Here is a 13,182-nt window from a genome sequence, read left to right on the forward strand (position 1 = left end):
CACGTACCCTCGCAACTAACCGGCTGTGATCCCTCTAGTGAGGCAGATCCTTGGTTTGTACGCTTTCATTTATCACAAATATGAAATTAAACATTGTAATTTTCAAACATTTGTGACAAGTGGCCTCACCGATTTTTTTCTGGACTACTATACCTGTTTCGCTCTCCTCGCCTCTAAGATTAACTATCCACCCGAACCCTGCAATTTTGCACAAGGAAGTTGTTTCTTATTCAAATAGGCTCAAAGGCTTCCATGAATCACATACGCTTCCTCACAAGAACCTTTTTTGATATCCGCTTAAGCGAATAATAGCCGAGACTAAAGACTAATCGCTATGAGTGCGCATTTGATAGAGAGTTTCTACTTTCTTAAGATGTCCGGGTAAAACTCACATGTGGTGTCGGAGTAGAGGAAACAGCCGTTGGATCTAAAAATGACACTGTCGACTTCTTTGGCGGCGGCTGAAATATGACTTTTGCCGAGGTTTCACGTAACTGCATATGTATAAATGACGAAGATGACGGATATGAAAAAACCTACCTTTCTAGTTTCTCCAAAAAGTGAATCAAGATTTCCTATGGATGGTTTTGTTTTTGGTCCAGTTGATCTGCCAAATAGTGCATTGTCTAGATCGTCCATATCCTGAAAATACAAAAGATATTAATTTTTCCTCAAATTTATTCCGTTTCTTCCAATTCATTTTCCTATATTCTCAAAAAAATCTCTTTCAGTATTTTTGACTGCACAACTTTTTTGTTGGCCTTTCCCTTAAGTAACAGGGATAAAATGGTTGTTATTTAGGATATTTTCTTCATGGATCTGGGGAACTCTGTAACCTGAAAAAAATCGAAGCGAAACAGATGTGCTAACAAGTATGTTGCGTTCTGTAAAAATCTCATGGTAACCATAAAAATTTTAGAGCTATGCGAATCATGATTATTGGAAAAGTAATAGAAAGAAACCATTAAATTTTTCTGAGCTCCTACTCTGAAATGTTCAATTTTTAGTCACATGCGTCGGCAGAAGAAAGGAATTTTTCAAGTTTGGACTACGTCGAACAATTATGTGAAGACAAAAGTATGTTCGCACTTTTTTTTAGATTCACCAAAGAATAAAAAGATGTTTTTGTTTCAGATTTCACAGCATTTTCTGTTCTCTTCGACTGCAACACAAGGCTAATTAAAAAGGATCATTTTGATGGATTCATTGACTTGATTTGTGCTTAACGATGTCAAAATGACGCTGTTCGATGCCTGGAAAGCAATCATTCTATGGTAATTCTCCTTTCAAAACATGAAGTCATTTCCAACAAAGGCTCAAAATTTTCTTCACGAAATTGAGAGAAAAAAACGACGCATGCAATGTATTGCACTCCACAATGCACTTTCTTCAAGAATTTTTAATGAATTAAAAAAAAAACTCGTAATGAACATAGCGTATATAGAGATATAGCATGCAATAGTTTCTCATTCTATTGATTTTTCCTCTCTCTCTTTCATATTCTCTTTAAGACGAAAAATGAGTGGGTCCGCCTCTTAAGAAGAGGTTTTCAGCGCGCATAACGAAATGTCAGCCCACATATGTACTACACACGCCAACGGGCATTTTGCTCATCACCGACACAACCTCGTGTCGTCATCATCTACAACTCATAAATAGAAAATTCACGAGGTTGAGAGTGACGTTAGACTCAATATTTTCTAGTATGTGTGTAAATTTATTTGTATAATCTTTGAGCTCGTAATTCAGCTAGTTTCATCCGTTATCACAGGCAGCTAATGGAAGTCTAGTAATTTGTTAATGGAACTTACTCCTAATAGATCGCCTAAGCCGTCATCCGTCATCGTGTCATGTCGCACTAAAATAGTTCATTTGCTATGTTAAATATTTATTTTTGAACATTGGAAAATTTTAGTACAACTTACCTGACCGCTTGACTTGACGACTGGTTCCAAATAACTAGTATTAATTACACGTCAACAACAAACAATGTTCGCATTCAGCGCCTGATTGGGAAACTGCTATGCGGCCATGGCAACGCGTCAGCCGTTGAGCAACCCCGCTATGGAATTCTATTATTGGGTCGAAGCTGTGATGAAAAGAAATGAAGCATTTCTATATCAACATTTTGTAACTTTTTCTACTTAGAAAAAGAAAAAAATCGCAGCAAGAAATATGAGGATTTCTGTAGCCCAATGAGATTTCGAATTCTTTGTAAATGCTAAAATTTCTTGGGAAATGTGAGCGAACTACAAGCTTTTGGGGAAAAATTTATTTACCGCACTCTTCTTTGACAATCGAGATAAGGACATTCAGTGTTTTTTTTATTGACCCTTTAAAGTATATTATATAATGAAAGGGTTGGATATTTGTTTTGTTCCTTTGCATTTATTTTTGTACAAATTAATGTATTGGAACCGTTTCACAAATGATTTGAGTTTTACCATCATTCTATCTTCAACATGTGGTCGAAAATTGAGTTGAAAGGAACAAACGAGGTGTTTTATCGGCCTTCACTGCCGCACTTTAGACCTTCTTCGATGGGAGTAAGCCAATTCTCTTTCCTTCCGGAAATTTCCGGATCTCATGAACTTCCCTGTTCTTTTTAAAGGAGCGGACCATTCTTCACCTCTGCAAAATACGAAATAAGCAAGAATCTATCTTCATCGGCATATAATATAGATGTCAACTATACTAAGATTAAAATTTCATTTATAAATTATTTCATATTATAATATGCGGTTACGGATGAAATGTCACTGACTAAACGAATAAAAATGATGGATGATGTTTACATATTTCCTAGAAAACGGCCAACCGAAATTTGACAGGAAAATGCCCCTCTAACAAATTAATTTCCAAAAGTTATGCTATTCTTCCGTGGATATTGAAAATAAAACAGAATCACACTTTGTATAAGTTTAGAAAAATGTTTGAACAGTTTCTCAGGAACTCTTTCTCATAGTTTCACTCCTTCTTCTTTTGCATTAACTACAAAAATGAAATATATCGTCAAAATGTCTTTTGCAAGAGACCTTTCTCATCTTACTGCATTCGTCTTCAGCTCAGCATGTTATGAGTTCGTGGATTGAATTGAATGCATTACTGAAAATTGCATATGAAATGTAGAAGAACTGCTAGCAATTTGATGTATGACCGATGTGAACACTTTAATATAAAATATTGTTTTAAAAAATTACCTTCTGTATATTCGTCTACATTTTTTCTGCAGATAACGGGAACGTTTAGTCGCAATACCGCAAGAAATAGCTTGGTGCAAATTAATTGGATTTAAAAAAAATTGCCAGAGGTTATGTGTGCTATTATGTGAGGAACATTTTGCTGATTATCCATGTGTTGCAAATATTTCGTACCTTACATATTTACATAGATATTTTACAGAAAAAAGTGCGTCTAATTTGAAAAAACACATAGCGCTACTTCATAAATTAGCTGTTCTGCTAAAATAAACACACTTTGAGGAAATGTTAAAAGTTAAACCTTTATTTTTTTTTAGTTTTTTCTGTCATTCAGTCGTTTTCTCAACAATTCGGATGCACACTTAATTCCGCGTCTTACACTGTTTCAAAAACAATCAATTAAGTCTTTATTTTCACCTTCTGAGAACTTTAACCAATAACGTTCTTTACAAAAATGATATAAAATACATTGCCACTGCCCAGAAGTAATTTCAAATTTATGAGACGTATACAAGACCTTTAGGTTATCTGGTCTACGAGATCTATGATGTAACTCTCCACGCTTGACATGTTTCATGGATGACAATGAATTTTAAATTCTCGAAATTTTCAGTGATATCATGTGGTTCGTGGGGGAGGATATTTATTGATATAAATTTTTGGGTTTGATGTCATGAGGATTACAAAGAGAATCTCATGTGGCACGTGAAAAATTGCTCAGCTGCGAAATTGCGTATCTGCAACAAAACCAGAATCACTACGAATCACACTAAAGCCATGAAATTCCGTAAATCCTCAGAAAGAGGACTGAACAGCCGGAAGTATGGCGGAAATAGGCTAGGATAATTAGAAAAGTCTCGGGTTCATTTTGCAGCCATTGTTTTGTCTTTAATCTTTTTTCCTTTTTCTTAGTGCACACAATTAAGAATAATCACTCACTGTTTTCTTTATTTACTTTTTCAATCATTCTCCCACAATTATTCGTCTTCAGCTCTATTGCCTTTTAATGCTTTTATTCCCATGCGACCATTTTTTTTCCACGCATAATCCATTTCTGGGGTCCAGAAAAAAGGTCAGATTTATAAGCTCATTTATTTCATAATAATAATATTTTTCATGAGCCAGACAAAATTTACTTTGTACAGGAGAGTTATTAGGGCTCTATTCGTCAATTCTCCTGTTTAAATCCATCTTGTTGACATGAATAGAAAAAGTATGTGCAGCAGTAAACAAATCCATGTATATAGCCTTTTCTTATGAAACTACTTAGACTTAAATTACTATTATTAGTTAAATTTTTGCTGAATCTCGCAAGTTTTTCGATGGGCCTCTTTTGAATTATCTTGTACGATGTAGAAATGTGTAGGGAATCCGCTATGCATTCTTTTTTGGATGTTTTAGAAATGGCTCTGGGTCTGTATGATTTTCGTGGTTTTTTTGATGATCGAAAAATGCATGCTTAGGTGTCTTCAATATTGCATAAAAAATAGATGTGATTGCTGAATAGAAGAACAACTTTTCTGGAAAATTTATATAATGAAAACATGGATTTGTTTACTGCTGCACATACTTTATAACGAAAATATAATGGCGTATATGAAGGTGTTCATGTGGTTCCGCATTCGTACCTGCTGCAAAGCTACAGATTTAAAAAAAAAACCAATTCCTCAAAATGTCATTGAGATCTCTCTTGAAACGTTTTATATCCTAAGTAATTCTATATGCATAAATAAGCAGCCTACTCATTTCCGCTTAGAAAAACTGCTTATATATTGTGAAACATCAAATTTCACGGTAACATAAGTGGGTATAGAATTTAAGAAGTAGCCATCGGCTCGGATTTCAAAAACAAACCGTATACCTTTGGATTCGGAACAGGAGGCGTAAGATTCAGCCTGCCGCTATCTATTACACTTCATTTAGTAGATTTTAGTTTTTAGGAGCGGCTCAACGAGTTAACTGTTGATTTTTTTCTTGCCAAGAAGTTGTTAAATAGAATGCAGTGATGCAGATTTGAGGAGAATCCATTTCACTGTTAGTTCTGTTGCTTTGCTGCCGTGTTTCTCTCAGTGTTTTACCACTTCGTTTTGCCACTTATAAAACATTCACAGAGCTCTAGGAAGAACAGGCGCCCGGAAGTGAGCTGAAACTCGTGATAAAGAGAGGAGTTCACCATTGTAAAATGAGGCATGCCAATCTGTTTTTTCTTAATGACCTCACTTGCACTCATTCGTTAACTCCAACAAATCCTAGAAAGTACTTTCCTTTCATAGTTTCATATTGTCCTTCATCTTTTCGAAACAAATCTCCCGCCTAATGACACACATTAGTTAGGACGTTGAACAGAAGGAAAAGAGAGAATGAGAGGGATGCGAGGAACAAACGCGCTTCACCCTCATCTCCATTGATTTTTGAAACTCAGTTTTTCGGGATACCGCATCGATTTGTCAGGACGTCTGGCGACACTCTCTCGTCGGCTCGTCGACTGCGTATCCTTCGGCCAGTATATAGCGGTCGGCAACGTTTTTCACCCTCATCGTACTCCATCTTCTGAGTACTATCTACCTCAGTCAGCTTTCTTCATTCATCTCTTGCAGTTCGTATTAGCTATGCGTCGCTTAATTTACGTATGATTTTTTTCTTTTCAAATCATGTTCCTCAGTTGTCCTATGTCGGATTTATAGTGAAGTTTGTGCAGCTGATGAAATGATTCCGATCAGACACATATTTGGTTTCGACGAATTTCATAGCTGCCATTCAATTCGTCAAATATAGGCGAACAAAGCACATTTCTGGATATTAACATGCGGAAGTTCTAAGCACAGAACTGCACTGTCGACTATTTTCCTTCCATCTCTCCTCTTTTTGATTGCTCCGTTCTTTTTTTTTCGCTTTACATTTTTCTATAGCTTCACAATTCATTTTATAGCAGCACGCAGAAGAAATGCAAGTTATTTATCTCTTGTGCTATGGAATTTTGCACTTTTGCAAGAGCACCGGCCGCAAAGTTGCACATCCAGCTTACCGTGTCATAGTGTAATGCTCCTCGACGGAATTCTACGGAGTTCTCGGTTTTTTTTTTCAAAGATCACTTTGACTAGACATATTATATAGCGACCATCGCAGCGTCTATATTCTGCTGAATAGATTTTTATTGAGACCCGTTGCTAAAAATTGAAATTGTACAATCATACACAACAATAGATCAATCTAATCGAATAACATCCAGTAAGGTGATGTTTGATTGCATTGGTCCCTCGAAAAAAAAAATAATAAAATTTGAGGAAAAAAACATGACTCTGTGTGTATTTGGGAATGGTAAAATCACTTTCACACACTCGTCCTGGTTCATCTCTGAAGCAGTTCCCCTCAACAGCTGTGGCCATGCCCGACGGACCGCCGTGGTTCTTCACGCGACACTACACTCGACAAGCCTATTCATACTCTAGTGAACCACATTTTTCATCCAGTGTCCACGAAATTCTCATTTCGACGCTTTCATCTGGTGAAGAAGCTATTGTCTAAGCAGATAGAAGTGTTTCAGCTATGCATTTGGTATTACGGTGAAGAATTATCTTTCGCTTCATGAATTCCTTCTCATTCTCACCCTCCTATCTAACAAGCCATTTTTCCTCTTTTTAAAAGTCTATTCAGCACCGATGAAAAGCTGCTTAAGCTTTGGTACCCTCCAAAATTACTTTATTAATACTTCAATCAAGGAAACGCTCATTTTTGTTTTGTCTGGAACACCAAAGTGGAGAACGTGGATCTCAGTGCGTTAATGTTACGTTTAAAATTTGTTTTATACTTTAAAATGTAAATTTATATAGAGTACTGTAAGTTTTATTAGTTAGGAGAAAATCCTTTATTGGTGTTACAATTTTTCTTGACAGATGCACCTCTCCATTGCCGAATTGATGCAAATCCAGGGAAAAAAAACTTTTCGGAAAACAACCCCCTGCGTACCACAAGGGATTTTTTTGTTTCTTCGTATGCCTTTAGAGAAAAAAGTGAAATTTTGATAATTTTCGGCAATTCGTATACTGATACTAACACTGACACATTTTTTCTGCTAAAATTCAACTTGGATTTTTTTCTGGGATGATTTTTTGAATTCATTTTTGTCGGGTCACTTTTGTTAGCGTCAAGACACCTAACTACGCATAATTGCTTACGTCTGCCTAATATTTGTATGTTTGTGGTTACTGTAACTTTCCTCTAAGAGAGGAAGAAGTTTTCTTGTGGTTGCACTAATGTCGAGAAAAAAAATCTCCGTAGTATTTCTAAACAAGCAATTATTCTTGTACTTAATTCTTGGTACAGAAATCAGTAGGACTCTCACCCTTCAATGTTGAGTCAGTAAGCTGAATCAGTATGCGAGGAAGAGAATGAGGTTAGCAGCAACCTATTTTTTGCTTAATTATTTCTACTTCTATGCGTGAAACCCATTTTAGTTTTCTTGGTACTGTAATCCCCTATATTTATTATATTATATTTATGTTCTTTGTTGAATTAAAGGACAACAGTTACATTTCTTATTGTATTCAAAATTCATCACAAGTACAACTACCTTAACTTTGTGGATGACTTTGTTCGAGAAGAATGAGTCCCTTCAAAGCCTCCGCTTTTATCTCTACGGTCCTTCTCGACGATAAAATTGAGGAAAGAAAGGCGGAAGATAATTAACATACATTATACGTCACGTCACTCATTTAAATTGCTTATAACGATTATTGATGATCTTTTTTTCCACGGAGATTTTCTTCAAATGATTTTTCCTTCTTTTTCACGAATAATTGCAGCAATCATCATTAGAGATGCGCAAAATTTTTCCGTAGGACTTAAGCTGCTTACATTGTCAAATATTAGCCGAAAGGTTCACACCCTGGACATTCGATGCTGCTTGAAGTCGGCACACACTTTGTTTGCCATTCCCCAGGATTTAGCTGCTAGCTCCGAAACGTCTATTTTCATTAACAGCGAAAAAATTCCGTATAATTTTTCTTGACGCACCAATTTTTAAGCGGAAAGCATGTGTACTACAAGGTGTGAAAGCTGATTAGTGTGATAACAATTTAGAAGATCAAGATTAGAAGCTTTTAGATGTTCCATAACGTGTTTCTACACCTTTAATGATGATTTATACCTATTTCCAGCATCCATAAGGATCTCCATTAATCTAATATGAATGTGGTTAATTTTATTTGATTTCTATTCCAGTAACCAAGTGCAAGCTTTTTTCTTTGGCTTTAACTAGCTGAAAAACTACTGGCTGCAGGAATTCTCTGCAGCCAGTAGAAAAAAGGGGAAAAACTGAGGTTGCATCCTCTCAATGTATGAGTTTACACGTTTGCCTCCGATGTTCCCACATCACATGTGGATTAATCTTCTAATCTTAGCTTGAGTAGCTGATACTTGTTATAGAACTAAGTACCAACCATCAGAATCCATATCCGTACGTTCTGATTCCATTACACACTATGGATGAGCTCCTATTTAGTGTAATTAGTTATTTTACGTTAAAGAAATCTTTCAGGGCCATAAGTATCAAAGTTAGGATTAAAATTTCCTTCGTTGAAAAAAGTTCAACCTATTTCGGCCACCATAACAAGTGTCATCACATTATCTCACGCGTCAAGTCACATCATTGTGGTTTTTAGTTCAAATTTCTATTGAAGAAAAAAAAACAGCGGCCCTCTAGGTTGCCCTTATTGTCTGTCGTTAACAAATAGCTTCCGTTCCGTTATAAGGAATGGAGCAGATTGATTTCGTCCTTTTCGTCGTTATGTTTTTTGAACATCGTCTCTCCTCACCCTCTTTCCCAGCCACTGTGACCACCTCAGAGAAAAACACACATAGTTTAATTATGCTTCACCGCTTCTTTAACCATGCATGAGATCGCAAAGGATAGCATGCAAATGAATCCGAGGGTGGAGATGAAAAGAAATTGCATATGCAGTTGACGTTTTGTATAAAATCCTCATTTGGTTTGCTAGTAGCCTGTAATTGTTGTTGTTTTGTTGGGTTTTTCTTTTTGTTGTTTTTGTTACGCAACTCAAAATCGATGCTGTTGTAGTAAATATCTGACAACGTTATTAATCTATGCACAATTCTTGGAAATCCCACTCTCTCACTTTCTTGACTACATGCTCTTTCTGGATTCACATTATATACTTAAACGAAACGATGCAAGTACTAACAGGGAATATTCGTTTTATTTAGAACTTGTTATGGTTACTATTCACTAAATTTGCTAAAAGTAATGTGATTTTAGGGCATATTTCCTATCCGAGAAGTGGTGAAATGTTTATGGTATCAAGTCAGAGGTCTATAATATATTTTTCTGAAAAATTCAATCTTTTTTTGGTAGTTGTTTTTAAAAATACGACTTTTATAGCATTCTGTCCTAGGGTGGAATTTTCCTATTTGTCCTCAGATACTGGAAATCTGCAAAAGAGATTTCATTCTTTTCATTTCCTTGCCTGTGACTCTGCAATAAAGTCCTATTGATTTTTTTTTAGAAAATTTCCTGTCGAGCTCATCACTTATTTAATTACAATTAATTGTAAGATTATTAAATGTTGTAAATCTACAATTAATCTCATGCAATTCCATTCCAAGAGTTGAGAACACGGAAGTGAAATCATTTCTTGTTATTTTCTTGTTTTCAATTTTTGGAACGGAACTTATAAGGTTCATTGCAAATTTACTTTTTTATTTTGAATTTAAACGACTGAATGGTTGCTCTCTTCACTGCATCTTCTATCAATGGAACGCTATAGGTAAGCTCTAGGTGAATGATTAACATTTATTAGATCTGCAATCACAAAACATGAAATTTTCTCACGTTCTCCAACTATTCTCATGCTTCCTGTACAGCTTGAATCAAAATACTAGTTCACTACTTTATTTGTATATGGATAAATATATCTAACAACATGAGAAACCTTGCGAAAAAGCGAATTTCTGAACGTTGAGCCGAGAAAAAGGACCGAGTTGAATCGAATCCACTTCAAATACTCTCTATTTCTGACTTATCAAAATTTTTATAACCTCTATTTTGGATTTTTTTCCTGAAATTATAATTTTGCTATCGCAAGTCCTATACTTTTAAGCTCAGAAATTGTAATATTATTTCTTCAAGCTTTTAAAAAGTTTCAACAACTTCTTTTCATTTCGTTAATGGTATTTGATGCATAATTGCTTTTACATTTTTTACATAAATTCCGCGTTTGCACAACGTGTTGCTTACTGCGAGTCGTACGATGGTTTCTGATGTCTGAACAGATGTTCAAATGTCTATAGAGAGACTAATTTGCCCAATTCTCTACCTTTCCTTGAAAGTCGTTTCCTATCATTTCCACATGTACAAATACTTTCCATTTTCTTTTCATCCGTGATTCCTGGTTGTTTGGCATTGTTATTTTAGCTGAACGTCTGAACATCCGACGAAGTTTATGTAAATATCTCTGTTACTCGGTCAAATCATTTATTCAATTCTTACGACCAGATCAAGGCTTGACTTGAGTGTGTGGAAAATAATTTGTGATTGACTTACAACCTACTTTTTAATGTTTCTTTGATTCCATACGAGAAACCAGTTATTACAGGAGTGGAAATCTCTTATTCTATAGGCTCAAGAACCTAAGAATTTAGAAGTATTGTGAATGGTGGATCTTGTTCTCGGCACCTCCGTTTACGTAGAGAAAATGGTACTTTTGAGGCCCTGTTTTTAGTCTTTAAATTGTAACTTTAAAGCAAAAACACAGTTTGAAAAAAAAGGTGAAATTGTCTGGCTATATTCATGAAGCTGGCTCTTTTCTGATTTCAGACTGTGGAATAGTTTTAATTAGGGGCTTCTGTATTTTTTTAAAATCGTTTCAATTTTGAATGTTATTTTGTTCAGTGGTGAACTCTCTTCGTAGGGATTTTTTTTCTACTAAACCCCATCAATCTAGTAGAGAATTAGATGACGTCTGTGACGAATTGGGCAACATTTCTGGAATACCATGTAGAAGTTCTCATCTTTTTAATTATTGAATTTTCATTTCTACTTCCAACTCCTTCATCTGACTCATTCGTTTTACTGATGTTTTTCGGTTGTGTTGATAGGTGATTAATGCAATTCCCAAGTTTGCCTCATGAGAGAGTATGATGTGTCGGATTACATCCACGGTGTTTTTGCTCCGCTCTCTACAACTTGCATATAGTGAGGGAGAGAAAGAGGGAGAGGGCGGTCGAGATCGAGTGAGAAGCTGGAGAATTCGCGGCGATACGCCACATTTAATCGCACCACCCTCACTTTAATTCGTTTTCCACATACGTTTTATTATCCACACTATCGTTTTCCATTAAGCCTAGTGTCGCGTATTTTCCAATGCATCACGAAGATTCTGCGCTTTTCATCTGTAACAAGGATTCTATTCAATTGTTATCCAAGTTCTATAGCTGTTCATAAATCGTCGAGCATGCGCATGTATTTTTCAAGAGTAAGCTTCAAGTCACTATGTCCAACAAATGCTTTTCGTAAATATGATGTTTGATCCTTTCTTTCAAGTACACTCTTTCGCTTTTTGTGATAAATTTTCTATTCAGAACCTATTCCAGAAATGTCTGAAGAAAGTCTCTTATGCACTTCGTGAGATTTTAATGAAAATAGAGAACCAGCGGGAAACTTCTCGGTAATTTCTGAAAAGATGTAAAGTTATTAAAGAGTTACTGCCTCCGCGAAGAAATAATAGTTAGACTTTTGACTTCCTAAACATGCTTTTTTTTGTCATTGACTTTATACAAATTAAGTTTATGGGGATACAAACACTCTTTTTGAAGGCTAGGATTTTAATGTTATCCATTTTTCACATTTCTCATTGTTTTCTATCTTTTTTTCTCTATCACAAAGTGCTAAACAACTCTATATGTTTTAGAAGCAAAAGATTTTTTTGAACAAGAAGAAAAATCAGCTTGCGCTTCTTCATCTTCCAAGTAAAGGAAGAAGTAACTCAGCTGAGCTCTATTTGGTTCTTCTACTACTTCGCAAGGAGTCTGAAAAAAGTGGAACAATGAAAGAATCCAGAAACCATTTAATTGTTTTGTTAGAGAAACCGATACATATTTGTTTTAGTATGCTTTTAAAAAACGTGGATTTTTTCTTGGCAGGATCAAAAACTGGTCGTGGAAACCAAGAAGGATTGAGTATGAAAAACCGTTTGAAAAAAATGCACTTAATTACTTTTCGTTCATACGTTCAACAATAGAAGAAAACAATCGCCAATATTCTGTTTTGTGTCCTCAGGATATTTCCTGCAAACATTAGGATATCCCTGATATATCGTAATCGTCCTCGCGGCGTGCTCAAACGTTCACCAACGGTGTCATTAATTTTCCGTATAGGCTATGTTCTATAGGCCCAGGTTAACCTATAAGATTACCATCACTCCTCTACTAATAAATCACAGGGTTAATTTTAATTTACCCTTTTATATTTACCTTTAAACCTCCAAACAACTTTTATCCAAGTTAATTTTGTACGTCTTCTTTATTTTTACCGATATATTTTATTAGTTATTAGATTTTAGAAGTTATTTAGCATAGAAATAGAAAATTACTGGATCAATTCATTTATCATCTATCATCATTGCAGCTGCTAGGACTACTCTTACGGCTTATCGAAGTTTTGTCAAGGATTAATTTTCACCTATTTGATTATTCTAATACGAAATAAAAATAAAGAAGGAAGAGAGAAGCAGTAATTTTGTGATGATTTAGAATCTATCCTGTATTTGCATAGAAACGTCTATGAAATTTTTATAGGATATCAATTCGTGGATGATCGCGTTTGAGTCGCGTTCTGTTGTGTAAATACACTCAAAGATTTTCGTGCGAGAGTATCTTGATGAGTACAAAGATCATTTATCAACAAACAGATCATTTCCGTAGTGAAGAATGTTTCTGTTCACTGAGCACTGCTTACGTGGGTTTGCTC

The 13,182-nt window shown here is 35.4% G+C and overlaps 1 protein-coding gene across 1 annotated transcript in view; it reads left to right on the forward strand.

The window, feature by feature from the left end:
* Nucleotides 1-1,249: 1,249 nt before the first annotated feature.
* RB195_025684 (uncharacterized protein) overlaps nucleotides 1,250-13,182 on the forward strand; it is a gene marked incomplete at both ends in the record, with an annotated part of 30,254 nt that continues 18,321 nt past the window's right edge. The window contains one exon of the mRNA XM_064213932.1: nucleotides 1,250-1,274. Coding sequence (XP_064069812.1) covers nucleotides 1,250-1,274 — 25 coding nt within the window. The remainder of the gene's footprint in view (nucleotides 1,275-13,182) is intronic.

Source organism: Necator americanus, chromosome X, assembly GCF_031761385.1.
Source record: "Necator americanus strain Aroian chromosome X, whole genome shotgun sequence".
Lineage (NCBI taxonomy): Eukaryota > Metazoa > Nematoda > Chromadorea > Rhabditida > Ancylostomatidae > Necator > Necator americanus.